Source organism: Alosa pseudoharengus, unplaced genomic scaffold (assembly GCF_046254945.1).
Source record: "Alosa pseudoharengus isolate Yale_2024_CS ecotype anadromous, Long Island Sound unplaced genomic scaffold, YU_APseudo_1.1 YU_APseudo_1.1_scf_7, whole genome shotgun sequence".
NCBI classification, from domain to species: Eukaryota; Metazoa; Chordata; class Actinopteri; order Clupeiformes; family Clupeidae; genus Alosa; species Alosa pseudoharengus.
In genome coordinates this window covers 4382121-4400684 of record NW_027468859.1, presented here as the reverse complement: position 1 = coordinate 4400684, position 18564 = coordinate 4382121, and the positions used below count along the sequence as shown (strand labels likewise).

At 40.4% G+C, this 18564-nt stretch overlaps 1 protein-coding gene across 4 annotated transcripts; it reads left to right on the top strand.

Annotated features, from left to right (window-relative positions):
* The first annotated feature begins 1549 nt into the window (after positions 1 to 1549).
* On the top strand, positions 1550 to 12825 carry LOC143109575 (uncharacterized). 4 transcript variants are annotated; one of them, XM_076272349.1, is made up of 9 exons: positions 1550 to 1787; positions 3833 to 3936; positions 4697 to 5407; positions 5530 to 6318; positions 6535 to 7326; positions 7417 to 7617; positions 7954 to 8238; positions 8829 to 8979; positions 11520 to 12825. In XM_076272349.1, the coding sequence occupies exons 3-8, from the start codon at positions 4711 to 4713 to the stop codon at positions 8942 to 8944; spliced, it is 2880 nt and encodes a 959-aa protein (XP_076128464.1). In that variant the 5' UTR covers positions 1550 to 1787; positions 3833 to 3936; positions 4697 to 4710; the 3' UTR covers positions 8945 to 8979; positions 11520 to 12825. The 4 variants fall into 4 exon arrangements, with proteins under 4 accessions (XP_076128464.1, XP_076128463.1, XP_076128462.1 ...); XM_076272348.1 differs by having other exon boundaries at positions 3818 to 3936; positions 11698 to 12825; XM_076272347.1 differs by having other exon boundaries at positions 3818 to 3936; positions 11660 to 12825.
* Positions 12826 to 18564: the final 5739 nt, after the last annotated feature.

The window sequence follows — 18564 nt, the reverse complement described above, 5'->3', positions numbered from 1 at the left end:
GATAGATAGATAGATATACTTTATTGATCCCCAAGGGGAAATTCAAGAGTGCTGCTGGAAACAGTGTTCTCTGCCAGGACCTACTGCACATACTTTGCAACACTGAGTCCCAGCAGGCTACAGCAGATGTGGCTGGCCATAAAGTCCTTGTGGTAGACACTCCTGGCTGGGGTAAATATTGTGTAGAGAACACCCTAGACAATGATAAAGAGATCATCCGAGGTCTAACACTGCCCTCCTGGACCTCATGCTTTTTTGCTGGTCCTGCCAGGACCTTTCACAGCTCAACAGCAGAGGGCGCTAGAGGACCACATGGTCTTGTTTGGTGAGGACATTTGGAAATTCAGTCTGGTGGTGTTTACCTATGATGACCAGCTGGGGGACCAGACCATCGAAGAGCACATCATGATGGAGGGCCCCGCCATGGAGAAGCTGGTGGAGAGATGTGGCAACAGGTACCACGTCCTCAACAAGAACAAGAGCGCGCGCACACACACACACACACACACACACACACACTTGTTCTATATGACCTACTGTACATGTGAAAGGGCTTTCTGACATTTTGAAATATTTCCATATGCCTTTAAAACAGGGCTATGTACTCACTGTAATGCACTTGGAGGAATAATGGCCACACTGATGGTTCTGGTTGCTCTTTTATTCAAGCAAAGTGCTGTCTTTCCTCAGTTCAGCTGACTGAGCGGTTAAACTAGACCAGGGGTGGCCATTCTTCCCTATAAAGGGCCAAATTGAATGAGCCCTGGTGAGCCTTCTCACTCTTGTCATGAGCCTGTTGATCTCTGCTGCTCCTCAGTATATTGAATGTTACATGGTCACTTGCACAATTATAACTGCATTATATTGCATCTGAGTTGTAGCACTTGAAAATACACTTTTACAATTAGGCTAAGTAGCAGCCTTCAGCAACTGCAGACTAAGGGCAAAGCAGAGATGCCAACAACAAAGTGAACTCTCTTAAAGGGGCAGCGCAGGTTACAATCTTCTGTAATAATCTTCTGTAATACGCTATTTCACATTGTAAACATAGAATTGGGTCAAATAAGTCAGAATGTCGTGAAGTTTGATAAAATGGAAAAAGACAAACCACTAACTCTGTTGCACCTATCCGAGTAGGACTAACTGTGACAGATGGCCAACATTGTAGACAAGCAACTAAGCACTGTAGTGTAGTGCACTAATGACATGCAGTCATTATAGAGAAAAACACATAGGAAATAGATAATAATTTTTGAGAAATTATAAAATTATGAGGAAGTTTATGGATGTTTGATAAATTGCAGTATATTACAGTATGATAAACAGTTATGTTAGTTTTGCAGTTAGTTTATTATGCCATTTCCCTGGCTCTACCTCTTTACCTCCACATGGGAATGTCTCTTACTGAGAGAGGTGCAAATAAACAGGTACAGGCTTAAAGTGGTTAGGCATACTTGAGTTTGACCTGTGGTAAACCAGGAATAACAAATCAGATTGTCATATCAACAAGTTGAACCAGTTTCCAATGAAACAAAACTAAACAGTGCACCTATAGGGAAGTATAGACACCCATGTATGATGATACATCCAACAGGATATAATTGCATTGAGAATAATATTTCGAAAGAAATCTATGAATTCTAGCAATATTTGTTACTTAGAAAGCACAAGCAGGGGATTTTAACTTTTGTTCATCTGGAGGAGTGTTTCCAAGTCTGGAGGATGCAGAAGAGCCCAGACAAAGCTAGAGGAGTCAGAGGAGGTTCACCAGCACACGCCAGAGTTGGGTAAGTTATAAATCTGATCAGAGAGGAAGGGACCGTGTCAAAACCATATGTGCACGACTGCAGTGTTTTGGGCTGTATGTTTCATTATGATATGTTTCATTACCGTTTTATTCTATTACGCTTTGCGACTAACCTTTTCCAACACATTGTACTGGTTCATTAGTAGAGGACATAGTCAGGTCAATAAATCACTTATTAGCATAAATGCAACATATCTGTACTGATGATGAAATAAGGGATTTACTGTAAAATTGATTTACTGTACAAATTGTCATTACAACAACAACATGTATGCCTGAAATTATGTAGTGCAGTTTGTTCTTGCTTGAACATCATGTTCTTTACTGTGAAGGGTCTGTGCTCATTAGAACTGCAGTTCATCTTCTTATAAAAAGAGCAAAGACTGGCATAAACTATGCAGGCAAGCCAGGCAAGCCAGGCAAACCAGTTGTGGTCTTATTTTCAAAGAAAGTCTAGTCAAGTGAGTTGTGATGCAGCCATTAAAAAAGCCAGCCCATTTTCATGTATTAACTCTTTCTCCTCACTCCTCATTCAGACCAGTGGACCAATCTAAGTATAAGTATAAGTATAAGTATATAAACTCTTCTGATCCCATGAGGGAAATTTGGTCTCTGCATTTATCCCAATCCGTGAATTAGTGAAACACACTCAGCACACAGTGAACACACAGTGAGGTGAAGCACACACTAATCCCGGCGCAGTGAGCTGCCTGCAACAACAGCGGCGCTCGGGGAGCAGGGAGGGGTTAGGAGCTTGGCTCAAGGGCACTTCAGCCGTGCCTACTGGTCGGGATTCAAACTGGCAACCCTCCGGTTACAAGTCCGAAGCGCTAACCAGTAGGGCACAGCTGCCCCAATCTGAAGTTTTCTATACATTGTTCCAAGTGTATGTAATTCTCACTGGGTACAGATCAGTTATACACTAATCTTTTAAAGATCGCAGCCCCCGTCATGCCTTCAACTCACATCTCTTCTCTGGTTCTTTTCCAAAACAGCGGGAATCAGCCCTAGTGACTCCTTCTACATAAAGGAGGTGCCCCGAGTGATATGAATGACTACAGACCTACCTCCAGGGTCCCATATTATTAGGCTGATCAAAACCACAGGATGGCCTTAGCAAAACAAAACATAATATTAAAATACCTCCAGTGACTGACATAGCCTATTTTCAAGTGGCCTAATAACGAAAATCTGAGCAATTATCTTCCCGTAATTGTCATACTGTTGTTGTACAGTAAATGGATTATCATGTTAGCTGGTGAGGACGGCTGACTTTGCAGCTGGAGTTAACATAGCATGCTTCTGTTGCAGATGTGTTCAGATGGGGTGACCACCAAGTTTCATGTTCCCTGGTGTTTCAGTAACCCGGGAATCACTGACCAAAATTGATGAATTGATTTGTATTTTTATATTTCTGTGGATCTTAGTGGGCACTGAGGATTCAATCATTTCTTTGTTAGTTGTTCATAGTTACTTCAATTGTTGAAATCAAAATTCACTACTAAAGTATGTGTTTTATGTAGTTTGTGGAGGACTGGATCAGACACATCACATCCACAATGTGAAAACATACATAACGCATTACAAAAATGAGTGGGTAAATTCTCATAAAAGTGTGTCTTTTATGAATGGGTAATCTCTCATAAAATTGTGTCTCACAAAACCTGTAATCTCTTATAAAAGTATGTCTATTTCATGTCACGTCTAAAACGCTGATAAAATGCTATGTATTCTTAGGATGCAAATTATTATACGAAATTTGATGATTTGTCAGTATTTAGAGGACAGATGTTACATTAAAAGTTATGCAAATGAATTCGCTGATACTAATTTTGTCCCTGGTCTAAGGCATTTTGTTTACCAATATGAGTCCAACTGTCACGTCCATAATGCTGTGACTGGCCCACTGCATAGTGCATTTGTATGCAGATGATACGATTCTTTATGCTTATGTTGCATCAATAGAACAAGCTGTGTCAAATCTTCAATGTGTCATTTGACTGTGTGCAGAAATCCTGTGTGCAGATCTGATGTGTTCAACGTGTTTAAGATCATCAAGGAATAAAGAAGTCTTGTGAAACAGTGGAGCACGGAGCAGGCAAAGGAGATCAACTCACAAAATCAAAAAGGTGGGGCCTCCAAATTAGTGCCAATGCTACAAGTCAAGACTCATTAGCATTCTGTAAAAGGTATACTGTAGGCAGTGGATTAACAGTCTTGCATGGTCACAAAAGCATACAATCATGAGAAATAACACATAGAATTTAATGGTTAGCACAAATGATTACACTAGATTTATAGTGTTTAAATATGGCTATGTAGTATGAACAACATGTACAGATACTGTATGTGCAATCTAGTAGCAGTAACATTATAAGAATAGTAAGAATAATATAAATATATGCCGTGTATTAACAGAATATATTATATAAAAAACAGAATAAATATGGATATTAACATGCAGGCCCTTCCACCCTGAAATCACTAGACAATAGACATATATTATCTATCTCCTCTCCTCTGGAACCGATTCAAGAGCCTGTACACTGTGAGGCAAATAATGCTCTAAGAAGAACTGGACATATTTATCAGATATTTCTGCAATGTCTTATGCCACATTTGCATAATATGAAGTGGCAACACTTCAATGGCCAGGGTGTTGAAACTTAAAATTTAAAGTAACTATGACAATGAAACTATTTTCTTTAATGAATAAATAGCTATACAAATGCTGAATCATCACTGAATGTGGTTCATTGGAGGACAGAATAGACAGATAGATTTCTGAAACTACAGCCTATACAATTGAGACTATCACTCAGAACTAAGAGAAGCCACAATCATTATCACAGATGTTGTATAACAAATGTATCTTATTTTTCTCCACAGGAGAGTGTGTGACAATGGAAACAGATATACGAATTATAATCATGGGACCCCGTTGGTCAGGGAAGAGCTCCACAGCAAACACTATCCTGGGGAGGTTTGAGAGTGACCAAGCTGGGACCCTGCAGTGCGATGTCCAGAGCGGTGTCACATGTGGACACAGACTCACCATTGTGGACGTACCTGGCTGGAGTCATATCACCATCAAAGAGACATCTGTGGCCAACAAGCAGAACTTTAAACTCAGCTGGACCAAGTGTCTCCCAGGCCCCCATGTCTTCCTACTGGTCATTCCCATGGACAAGGCCTTTACCCAAGATCAGGGTCAGTATGTGCAAGAGTACCTGAGTCTTCTGGGAGATCATGTGTGGAGACATGTGGTGGTGATCTTCACCAGTTGGGACTACTTGGATAAGAAGACCACAATTGATGACCATATTGAGAGCAAAGGGGAGGCTCTTCAAAAGGTCCTGCAGAAATGCGAGAACAGATTCCAGGTGTTTGACAACAAGAACAACACCAACCCAGATCAGGTACAAGAGCTACTCCGAAAGATTGAGGAACTTGTGAAGATGAATGCTGGTGGTTTCTACAAGGGAGATGAGAAGATCCTGCAGGCCATTACTGAGAAGAGGAAACTGGCAGCAGAGAGGGCATCACAGAGGAAGATGGAGACCGACAGAATAAGGGAGAAGCAAAGACAGATTCTGAGAGGTATGTTCTCACAATGTTTTGTGATGTTCAAACTGAAAAGTATGTGCTTTAAATTTAAAATTAAGTTTCATAACCATGTTTAATTTTACTTTTTTACTTCCTCATGATCCGCCACTCTCTAGAACTTGAACAAAAGGAGCCAATCACAAAACTTAGGGTGGTTCTTCTTGGAAGTCAATCTGTGGGAAAGAGTGCAACCTTAAACACAATTCTGGGAGGCAAGATCCATGAGTCTGGGAAGATGACAACCAGCTCAGTGATGCACGAGGGACATGTGGATCAAACCCTTATTAAGGTTGTGGACACTCCTGAGAGACATGTGGATCAAACCCTTATTAAGGTTGTAGACACTCCTGAGGGACATGTGGACCAAACCCTTATTAAGGTTGTAGACACTCCTGGCTGGTTGAAGAACTTGAATGTGAAAGACACCACAGAGCATGTTAAACAGGAAATCATGCGCAGCGTCTTCCTGTGCTCTCCTGGGCCTCACGTGTTCCTGTTGGTCATTGACACAGAAGCCTCCTTTACTGAACAGCAACATGATGCGCTGGAGAGCCATCTGAGGCTGCTAGGAGAAAATGTGTGGAGACACGTGATTTTGGTGTTTTCCAAAGGTGACTGGTTGAGGGAGCTATCCATTGAGGAGTACATTGAAGTTGAAGGAGATTCGCTCACTGCCTTGGTCAACAAGTGTAGGAACCGCTACCATGTTCTACGCAACAAAGGCATGGACGCCAGAGCACAAGTCACAGAACTGCTCCAGAGGATGAAGGAGCTTGTTGCTGAAAACCAACAGGACTTTTTCAGATCTGATGAGAACGTGTTTAAGATCATCGAGGAAAAGAGGAGACTTGTGAAGCAGAGGAGCAGAGAGAGGACAGAGGAGATCAAGGCAAAGAAACAAAAAGGTGGGGCCTGCAAAATATTGTTTTTATGTAACAAGTCAAGATTCATTAACATTATGTAAAAGGTAGATAAGGAGTCTTGCAAGGTTACAAAAACATTCTATCATGATAAATGAATGGATAAAACTGTATGGGTAGCACAATTGTCAACCAATCAGATTGCATGGCCTGTTTATTAATTGTTTGTATTGTTTGATTTTCCCAAAATATATTCAACAGTGACCTGGGAACATCTGAGCGAGATCCGTGTGGTTTTGCTGGGGCAGAAGAAGGTGGGAAAGAGTGCTGCTGGAAACAGTGTTCTCTGCCAGGACCTACTGCACATACTTTGCAACACTGAGTCCCAGCAGGCTACAGCAGATGTGGCTGGCCGTAAAGTCCTTGTGGTAGACACCCCTGGCTGGAGTACAAATCATGTGGAGAACACTCTAGACCATAACAAAGAGCTCATCCAAGGACTAACACTGTGCTGTCCTGGACCTCACGCTTTTTTGCTGGTTCTGCCCACACACATGCCTTTCACAGATCAACAGCACAGGGCGCTAGAGGACCACATGGTCTTGTTTGGCGAGGACGTTTGGAAATTCACTTTGGTGTTGTTTACCTATGGTGACCAGCTGGGAGACCAGACCATAGAAGAGCACATCATGATGGAGCACCCTGCCCTGCAGAAGATGGTGGAAAGATGTGGCAACAGGTACCACGTCCTCGATAACAAGAGCAAGAGTGAAAGCAACCAGGTCCCCGATCTGCTGAAGAAGATTGAGGAGATGGTGGCCATTAATGAAGGCAAGCACTACATACCGAACATGACTGAGATCAACCAGAGGGTAGAGGAGAAGTTTGCGGAGAGAGAAATTAGTGTCTGTCTGGAGGAAAAATGGAAGAAACGAGAGGCAGAGATATACGAAGAGTTCAAAGATTACCTGCTCAACCTGATGATGGATCTGAGAGGACAAGAAGGATCTGGACCTGAAATATCTGACACAAGCCACCAACCCAAACCTGCAAGTAGGTGTCTTCTGAATCAGAATCAGTGTGTCAGGTCCAATATCCAAGGTTTAGATGATCATTTCCTGTTTCTAAACTGTTTATTTACAGAACAAGATGCTTGGTGGAAACCCAAGGTTGTCGTCTCACTTATCAAACAGAGCAAGAGGGCTGAAAAGGTGGAGAAGAAGATCTGTGAGAAGGTGGAGAAGAAGATCTGTGAGAAAATAAAGAGCATAGAGACAGACCTGAAGAATCCCAACAGCCCAGATTCCAAGATGAGGAGCAGTTTCGACTATATAGGGCCAAGCAGTAAATACATCTTTGTTTGTAGTTGTGTAATATACATAATGTTAGAGTTGAGTTAATTTAGGTCAATTAAATGTTTGCTGTAAAATGTTCTATAGATTGGCTCGGTATGCTATATATTTTATATAAGCTTGTTATGTCCCTCAATTACATTTTACAATTTACGGAATATTTGCAGAATATTGAAATTCATATTAAAAACTAGGACATAGACATAGGTAATTGAATCCAATACCACATAAACGTATTGAAGCTAACACTTTTTGTTTTTCATTTTGTGAAAGTGCTATCTTGCAGAAAATTGGCTAGATCCCTACATCTTTCTTTATTATTGTGCAGTGAGTGACAGGACATTAACAGAACCCAGCCTGAGGCCCAGACCCAAGGACAAGTTTCAGGAGGTGCTGGCCTGGATGTCCACAATGAAGATTGAACAAGAAGATCCCCTTACCTTCAACTACTCACAGGCCACGTCAGGATACCAATCCAACATCTCAGATGTGTTCTCAAGAGCTCAGATTGAAGAGTTCAAAAATTACTTGTCCAGACTGCTGATGGATCTGGAAAAAGCAGAAGTATCTGGACTTGACACATCTGACAAGAACCTCCCACCCGAACCTGCAAGTAAGTGTCCTCTATCTCCAGTAAGTGTACATCACATCACAATCATATGAAGTCACAGTCAAGTATGTCACCATCTGTTATGTTCTTTTTTTAAAGGAACTATTTTATGTGTAGTAATGCGCCACTATATTGTCCTATGAAGCCGCGGATGGATACAGTTTACAGAGATGCAGGCAGCTCACTGTGTCGGGATTAGTGTGTGCTTCACTTTACTGTGTGTTCACTGTGTGCTGAGTGTGTTTCACTAATTCACAGATTGGGATAAAAGCAGAGATCAAATTTCCCTCACGGGATCAAAAGAGTATATAGTAGAAAACACAACGCCATGTGTCCAGGGTTGATAATGTACCACAAGTTACACTGCAGAGGACAAAACCATACCAAGAATGAAACGCTAAATGCAAAATGCTTACCTTGAAATTACCATATAGAAATTTCTGTCTCAGTTAAAGCTATTTCTGCAGTCACTGTAAGTGTACAAACTAACAAACGGCCAACTGCCTATCACGTTATACAGTAAGCCCCTCAGCTTAGTCTCAGTAGCTCAGGTCCACCTGTTCATTCCCTTTTTGTAAACTTTTTATTTACAGAACAAGATCTTTGGCGTAAAGTCAGGAATGAGAAAATTGAGGAGATGAAGAAGAATATCAGTGAGAAAATAGACAGCCTAGAGACAGAGCTGCAGAATGTTTCTGATTCCAATTGAATGCCAGTTTGGAGTTACTATTCCTGAGGAGTACTGTAAGTCCTACATCTTTGTGCACATTTGTGTCATACATACTGTAATGTTAGAGTTGTTAGAGAATGTTACTGTAGGTTAACTTATTATGCCTCTGTGACAACCATCTGTGTCCGTAAAAGTCTAGTGGGGCTACATGCCCACCAAGTTTCATGTGTCCAGGTGTTTGAGTGGCACATGGTTGGCTTTTCAATACTCATGATTTAAAGTCATGATAAGACAGATAAGACTCAAGACACGCAAAAAGATATTTGAGCTTGGCTTACTTGAGTGCCTGGAGCATTAGGCTATGGAATTGATAGTTGTCTTGCAATCGTCGGAAAGAAAAAGCTTTCTTCATAAATACATCAGTCTATTTTTATAGTTCTGGGACCTCATTACTGAAAAATATCCTAACTGTTTATCCTATATTAAAGGAATTATCCGGAGTAAAATGCACTTTAGATCGATTTACGGATGATTGGGGGTACATACGTTGAGTTGACATCAAAATCATGTCATTCGGATGTGTTTTGAGAAAGTTTGATTGCACCGTTTTCAGTCACAACTCGTAGCCTGGAAGTGAGCGGGGCATTTCAATTGCGCCGCTACAAAACGCTATTTTTATACCTCTTCTACAGTTCCAAACAACATAACACTTACGTGGTAGTGAGTAGATGGTCCCTTAAGCCAAACCGAAGTATCCCGAGGTCTTTATGTGGTCGAATAGAGAGTCCAGAATGAATTTCATCAAGCCAGTACCTTTCCGGAAATGTTGCCATCTTTGCCGCCATCTTCAGGGGAAAGTCCGTAGGAGTCTTATTGCTGAGTGTGTTGTAACACGCTCTGGAAATGCACAATTTCGTCGCCGTTTTAAAAAAAAAAAAAAAATGTTTTTTTTTTTTTTTTTAAACGGCGACGAAATTGTGCATTTCCAGAGCGTGTTAACATAGTTATGTTGTTTGGAACTGTAGAAGAGGTATAAAAATAGCGTTTTGTAGCGGCGCAATTGAAATGCCCCGCTCACTTCCAGGCTACGAGTTGTGACTGAAAACTGTACAATCGAACTTTCTCAAAACACATCAGAATGACATGATTTTGATGTCAACTCAACGTATGCACCCCCAATCATCCGTAAATCGATCTAAAGTGCATTTTACTCCGGATAATTCCTTTAACTTAAGTTTCAAAGATAGGAAAAATCTATCTATCTAAGCCTATCTTCCTATTACAGAAGCAATACCCAAACTCATGGTTGTGCCCTATCTTACAGTATATTAACTTAAGAAATCCTAACTGTAACTGTCAAGTAGATTTTTAAATTGATTAGAATGTCATGTTGAACATAATATCAAAGAGAAATTAATGTAGGAGCAATATAAAAGACAGGAAGCTAGAGTGTGTGTCAATATTGAATAATTGTTTATGTTGGATAAAAAGATGAAAAACAAAAATATATTAATTAATAATAAATAAATAACAATCTAATATTCTGTTATAATGATTATTACTTATTTGTTATAAATGTTATAAATCTTTTAAAACACATAGCGTATACATTTTATATTGCTTGTCTAAGTTTCTTGTTTAATTCATTTAACTAACCCATTTATTCAGCATGCACTTAAGTAAGCGTTTCTTATGCGTTATGGTTTGTATATTATATTATATTATATTATATTATATTATATTATATGTTTATTTTCATAGGCTATTGATTGCATTGGCATTATTGTTTATTATTGCTATTCCCCTTAATGTAGTCTTATATGCTTTAAGTGCTTAAATATGCTTTATGGTGTCCCTAACAGTCATGTTTCTCATCTTGTCATAGCCTAGGCAACAACCTAACTGTTACAGTCAATTTTAGCAGTTATTTTTAATTTAGGACATGGTCTCTGCCATCCTAAACTAAGTTAGTATGGTTCTGTAATGGTCAAATTCCTATCTTAAGTTATGCATATAAATGAAGTTAGGAGACATGCTTCTGTAATACCAACAATCCTAAATGCCATCTTAAACTGAGATTAGGCTCCAGAGTTTCTGTGATGAGGCCCCTGCTAAATAAAGTAGCCTGCAGTCATTTAATTGTGGACTCCGGTTCCATGGGACAAACTGAACTTGTCAAATTTGGCCAGAAGAGTATTAGTGGGCGGATGTTCATTGTACAAATGTATCAGTGAACATCAAAATAAAGCTATTGAAGGAGACGTAAACATATAAGTTCAATTACACTTTTACTGAAGAGCTTTTGCCAGATTGGACAAAAAATAAAAATAAAAATAGTAGGAGCAATGGAAGAATCAGACGGCAAAAATGTCCAGTCATCCTTCCCATCTCCAGTCCAAGGCCCAAGCAATTTCACACTTTGTCATTTTCCACGTCGTTGAAATCTGCGTCGTCACCTCCCCCCGTGCTGACTCTCACTCTGATGCTCTTTACATCTGCAGATTTCAGAGGAAAGTTAGTCAGAAACTAAAGGTTTTTTATTGTTATTTCATTCAGTATGTTCCCTTGTAAATGTATATCTGTTACATACCATCCTTTGGCATTTTGTTCACAGTTTCATTTTTCAAGTGCTCAGCAGAAATCAGAGTCAGAGCTGGAAAAAAGGATATGTATAATGTAGCACTCTTCCTCAATGTTTATAATCATGTCAAAAAGTCACTTATATTTTGATCTTTTGTTCTACTGGCCTATCAGCACTTATACTCACCGAGAGTGCTCTCCACTTCCTCCAGGATAATACAACTTCCATCACTGCTGTTATTGTTTTCCTCAACGTTGACATCACCTTCCATTGTCATGGAGTTATCTCTCTCCATCTGTTCCAGTTTCTTCTCCAGTGATGCATTCCCATAATTCAACACTTTCTGGGTAATAACATCTGAGTTGCTCATGTGGAGTTCTTTAGCCCTCTTGTTGGCTCTGTCCACGTGTATCTTCAGCAGCTCACTAATGAGGTGCTTCTGGAGTGCCTGCTTGACCTCCTTTTTGCTTTTCATTTTTTTCCTTGAACTGTCCTCATCCAGGTGGACACCCAAATTGAACAATTCTAAATTCAACTCCCACAGTTTGTATTTCTTAACCTTTTTCTTAATGGCAGCTGAACCATCATCCCTCTTCTGCCGTGCTGCTAGGCAGCAGGTCAAAAACCAGAACATCCACATTATATCAGGCTACCACAAAATCAACAATCAACCAACTTCTAGGACAACTTAAGAAAGAGTGACCAAGAATTGCAGTTTTGCAGAGTTGTTGTCTTATGTTCTATGACATAATAATGTTGCTAAGCTACCTCTGTGACAGAAAGAATAATTTGATGGGCTAGGATGATGCGGCCCCCGGGGACCAAACGCATTATTTGCCGTAAAAGTCTATTGGGGCTACATGCCCACCAAGTTTCAAGCTCCATGTTTTGGTAGCCCATTTGGCTACAACAACGTGTAACTGATATCTCACAAGTGTCATGGTGTTGTTGCTATAGACTACTTACGACTTACAGAGAGGGAATTTAATGTATGTACACATACTCAATTGTACTCTTATAAACAAATATTTAAACCTGGTATTTTCTTTTTCCTCATAATATCTTCATTCCAATCAACTGGTTTGGTTGAATGTTTTGGGTTTTAGGTGGGTTATATTTTTTTTTTGGAAAGTTAACAAATTTCACAGTACATTTTTCCCCTTATTTTATACCAACAAAAAAACTGTAAAATTGTTGTTTTTTTATCACAGTGTATACATAAGATGCAATATGTTGTGCTAATACAATAACCATTATGTTCTGCTTTTGCACATTGGAATGACCTTCCATTTTATTTTCCATTCTGTTGCTTATTAAATAAAAACACAACTTCTCCATTGACACTCCATTCTCTCTCTGTGTTGTCTGCAAGAGGCTTGACCTATATACCACAATTTGTGCAGTCCCCTTATTAACCACCTGGTGGCACCCCATCTCTGTCCTGAGGTTTGGTATTCCTGCTCAGAGAATGTTAAAGAGGTTGTTGTGCTGAGCAATGTGTGCTCACTTTGTTCTTCATACCCATCTGGAACATGTCTGTGACATTTAAGAGTAGTTAAGAGTAGTAAGACATAATAGAGTACAATAAATAAATAAAATTAATAACATTGTTTCAGAAAACCTTCCTTCCATGTGGGAGGGCTTTATGACATTTTTAAATCAAACTCTTTAGCACAGATTTATTGTGCAAGTATTATACGTGATCTATGGGCAAAATGTATACATATCTGTGTGTGTGTGTGTGTCTCCACACCAGTTCTAGTACCAAATAGCAGGACACATATTTTAACTCAAGTCCAGGCTTAATTTTCAGGAAGTTTGACTTGACTTGACTTGGACTTGAGCACAGATGACTTCGATTTGGACTTTTTTGTAACAGGCCCTGATCATTTGGAATAAGATATTGATTAGTTTTTTAATTCTAACTCTCCCGGAAGCATTGTTTTATTATTTTTTATTTTTTTTTATCCAGTTTCACATGAAACTCTTTATGGCTATGGGGCTTAAATACCCCATTATACATGCCATTCTACAAATGTACAGCTTTTATTATTTCATTTATGTTCATTTCATATATTTCAGGCATGCCGTATGATTGCATCTTCTATTAGACATCCATGGCATGTTTGGATCTGGACTACAGCATTTTCACTAAATTGTAAAATGCATTTGCAATTCACACTTACTTTGTTATGATGTATAGAGGGCAGAGCAGCCACAGGAACAGGGATGTGTTTCCCAAAATACATCCCATACATAAGTTAGCAAAGTTAGCTAAGTTAACACATAAGTTAGCAAAGTTAACACATAGCAAAGTTGCTAATTTAGTTGGTTGGCAATGGGAAATTGCATTGCAACCAACAAAGTTGCTAACTTAGTTAGCAACTATGGTTTTGGGAAATGGACCTCAGCTTGATAAAGCATCGGGGAATCGACTTGGACACTTTATTTGTGTGTGTGTGTGTGTGTGTGTGTGTGTGACCTTGTAGAGTGCAGCTTTGCCAGAACAATCGCCTGATGAGACAGGGAATAATGGACAGAAAGCCACAGCACCTTGAGGGTGACGTGCTTTGGGTCCTTCAGGCTGTGTGTGTGTGTGTGTGTGTGTGTGTGTGTGTGTAAGAGAGACAAAGAGAGAGAGAGAGTAATATGTGAGAGAATAGTAGTTTTCATTAAATGAATCAAGTAAGCTTCACTGCACTACAGTAGGCTAAGCTTCTTTCTGAAAGGAAAGAGGAGCAGTGGGGAGACATGAGAAGAAATATTGGGGGGCACACACACACACACGTACACACACACACAAACACAGACACACACACACACACACACACACTTTGATTAAATTACATTAGTCATGAAAAAAATGAATATCCACTGAGTTCAGGTATTAATTTACATGTGTTTGAGTGTGTGTGCGATTGAATATGTTTTGACCACATAATGTTGAGATGAAAGATGAAAGATTTACTTACTGCCAAGAGTACCAGTATGTGTATTTGTAGCATATGTGAGATTTACGGCTTTCGAATTTCATTTTTTAGAGTGGACCAGTGTGTGTGTGTGTGTGTGTGCGTGTGTGTGTGTGTGTGTGTGTGTGTGTGTGTGTGTGTGTGTGTGTGTTTGCATGCGTGTATCAGTGCGTTACTAAAAGCTTTGAGAAGTAGGAACAGGATGAGATGATCGTAATATCTGATGATTGACAGCCCAGTATAGGAAGAGCTGGCAAAGTTCTCCTGTTCAACTCTGAAGGTGGGTGATTTATGACACTATTACGCGCCTCCTAACTTGCTGACAAGATGCTGAGCTCTGTACTGTATATGTGTGTATGTGTGTGTTTGCGTGTGTCAATAGACACAGAGAGGAGATGTTGGTGTGTGTGTGTGTGTGTGTTTGTGTGTGTGCGCGCGCGCACGTGTGTCAACAGAGTAGGAAAATGTGTGTGTGTGTGTGTGTGTTGATATTCATTAATATTCTCCTTCACACACCACCCACTGTCCCCATTAAACACATCACTAAGGACAGGCTGAAGCAAAGGCGTGGCACCAAGCCATAACCCCATTACAAGCCTCAGTCGTACTACAACACACACACAAACACACCACACACACACACACACACACACACACACAAACACACCACACACACACACACACACACACACACAAACACACCACACACACACACACATACACACACAGACACACATACACACCCCACCTTCACCCACCCCGATACACACACAGACACATTTATATACACTAAATATAAAGTTGAGCACACAGACATTTAGCACCGAGCCTCATATATAGAGAGGAAGACATACACATAAACTTTTGCACATAGTCATAAACTGTTGATGGGCTCCAGCGGAAACATGCATATGATGGGTAGAGGGTGTTTGTTTTCATTCAAGATGTTTGCTCTTTTAAACCTTCTTTTTAGTGTCACATTAGGTTGAAGGGTGGAGATAGAAAGCTATTATTCCCATGTTGCCTTTTTACTTGAGTCATTTAAACTGATTAAAGCAGGATAGTTACACTATACAGTAAGATTCAAGGCTTCAATGCTTTTCGGAGAGATGGCATTGGCATCAGTGTACAGCGGACATCCTTTTTGAGTCTCTTAGTGTCTCCCTCAGTTTGGTTTTTTCTGATATGACAGTTTTGGAACATTGTGATTGGAGGAGCTTTCCGTCATGACTTCCTCACTGTAATGTTGTGTGATGGCCCTCTTGTCCAGTTCCAACCAGAAAACCCTAGCTAATCCCAGCAATGCTAATACATTAAAACACGAGTGGCTGGACTAAGAATGAGATAAAAAGCGCTTTCAGACATACGTGTAAGACCGGAGGTTCTGCCGATGTTAAACGGTGGGGCCGTATATCTGAACGACATAACCGGTCATATGGAAGTCCGAATTCACCCGGTGTTTATACTACTCCCCCCCTAGTATTTCCTCCGGACATTATGTAAATGTGCTGTGTCTGAACGAGGAGTAGAACATTCGGTTAAAATCACACCTAGTGAGAGGGCGTGTTGGTGACGTTTCTTTCATGCGTCCATGTGGTTAGATCTGACTTAAATGCCAGTGTTATGATGGAGTGGCATAGTGCTGTCCAGAAAATCTCCAACCTGGAAAGATGCAGACATCACGGAGCTACTGTCCATGAGGGCATACAACATTTTGATAGAACACCTGAAGGGAACGTTAGAGACACGTTAGGCTACAACTGCATGGCAAGGACAAACGAATTCAGAAGACTGAATCATCATAAGCAGAAGGCGCTGAAAAGGCAGTAGCCTATAGCAACATCATTGACGACAATAACAGGAGTATTTAATAAATTGTTAGCCAACACTGTTTTCTGTTCATTGATAGCCTTCATGACCTGCTGAGCTCGCTGATATTTGCTGAGCATATATGCCTAGAGAAAATGAAAACGAAGAAAACCCAACTTTGTTCCAAGCTCCTTACGTAAATGCTACACATGGGGAGAGGATGCTTTTGGAAAAAATAAACCATGAAAAAACGAACAACTTCACTGTTATTAATGTTAGTATTTTGTTTGTTGCTTAAAAACGTTGTATGATCTTGAAGTCTTGAGTTAGCCTACTGAATTGGCTGATAGCCTACCATAAAGTTTGTGCATGCTCTCTCTCTCCAACGCAAACCAGATTTGGGGTTCTATAGCCTAGCTAATTCTGGTACATAACGTTGAAAACAGATAAATGTGTTTATTTGAAGCACACATACAAATACTGTAGGCTAGGTCAATTTCAAGTGCCCACTTACGTGACTAGCCTACTTCAAGTATTAGCCTATGCACAATAGATTTCTTCTTCTTTAGCCTACATAATGCATAGGCTATATTTTGTAAACAAGAAGCAGCTGTGACAGGCAGCGGCCGCATATAATCTGCGTCATGTCTCAGCATCTTGTGAACTCTACAAGCCCCCACCCCTCACTCGACAACCACACGGAGATTCTGTTGTGCGTGTATGTCGTTCACACATACGTCCGTATAAGGTCAGTATTAGGTCCGCAGGTTAGCATCATATCTGAATCATCCGAAGGGTAGGACCTCCGTTTGACAAACCTCCTCATATACTCCGGAGGTTATATCTGAAAGCGCTTATAGAGAGAGAGAGAGAGAGAGAGAGAGAGAGAGAGAGAGGAGAGTTTAATTGGTTGTCCGTGCCTGCACAAGTCTCTTTTCTCTTTAGCACACTGACACACACTAAGCGCTTTCAGACATACGTGTAAGACCGGAGGTTCTGCCGATGTTAAACGGTGGGGCCGTATATCTGAACGACATAACCGGTCATATGGAAGTCCGAATTCACCCGGTGTTTATACTACCCCTGACCTAGTATTTCCTCCGGACATTATGTAAATGTGCTGTGTCTGAACGAGGCGTAGAACATGCGGTTAAAATTCACACCTAGTGAGAGGGCGTGTTGGTGACGTTTCTTTCGTGCGTCCATGTGGTTAAATCTGACTTAAATGCCAGTGTTATGATGGAGTGGCATAGTGCTGTCCAGAAAATCTCCGACATGGAAAGATGCAGACATCACGGAGCTACTGTCCATGAGGGCATACAACATTTTGATAAAACACATGAAGGGAATGGCACGTTGTAGCCTACAACTGCATGGCAAGGCCAAACGAATTCAAAAGACTGAATCATCATAAGCAGAAGGCGCTGAAAAGGCAGTAGCCTACAGCGACGTCGTTGACGACAATAACAGGAGTATTTAATAAATTGTTAGCCAACACGGTTTTCTGTTCATTGATAGCCTTAGGCAGAATTAGGCTACAGAAAAGAATACAATATATTTTTTCTCTCCCGGCAGTAAAGACAGTAGATTCGTGTTTAAAATTAAATGAAAACTAAAGGTAGGCTATAGGCTTATTATGCATATGACCATCCAGATGAGGCTGGTGATCTGTCAAGAATGATGAAGATCGTAAGATACAGATGGTTTTATTGTTGCTGTCATTATTACCACAAACACGAATTGACAACGAAACCATGGCGATCGTGGGTTATATCTTGCCTGTTTATTAGGCCATGCACAGCCCTGTCAGAACTCCGTGTAGCATGCATACTGGCAGTTTTCATAAACCATCACCAACTAGTTCGCACTTTGGATATATCGTTGGATTGTGAAAAGCCCAATTTCGAATAACTACAGTACAACAGATGAGGTAGGATGCATATTTTGCAATTAGAATTTCGTGTTGGTGAGACCTGTTGCCTATCAGTAGACATGTCATCTCGAGTTCCACGACAGCTTAGCTAGTGCCACCGAAATATGACACTGAAATCCTCTCACTATTGGAGTCGCTCAGATAGAAACAGCTGTAACGTGGTTAGGACACTTTTGCTGTGGAGTGGAGACGCCATAAGTTAGGTGTGGTTTTGACAATCAGAAAAGCAATATACTGAAATAGTTTAATGATGTAAAGTCAAGTGCTGGTCTGGTGTGTGTGCACGCAGTTTTTATTGATGAGTCGGAGTGGCAAGGGCATTATAAAACTTCTCGCTCTTAGGCCTACTCATACACCGCGTTGAAAT

Coding starts and splice junctions, on each gene's coding strand:
- LOC143109575 (XM_076272349.1), top strand. CDS start 4,711: ATGGAAACAGATATACGAATTATAATCATGGGACCCCGTTGGTCAGGG. Junction 6,319..6,534: donor CAAGGCAAAGAAACAAAAAG/GTGGGGCCTGCA, acceptor TATATTCAACAG/TGACCTGGGAACATCTGAGC. Junction 7,618..7,953: donor CGACTATATAGGGCCAAGCA/GTAAATACATCT, acceptor ATTATTGTGCAG/TGAGTGACAGGACATTAACA.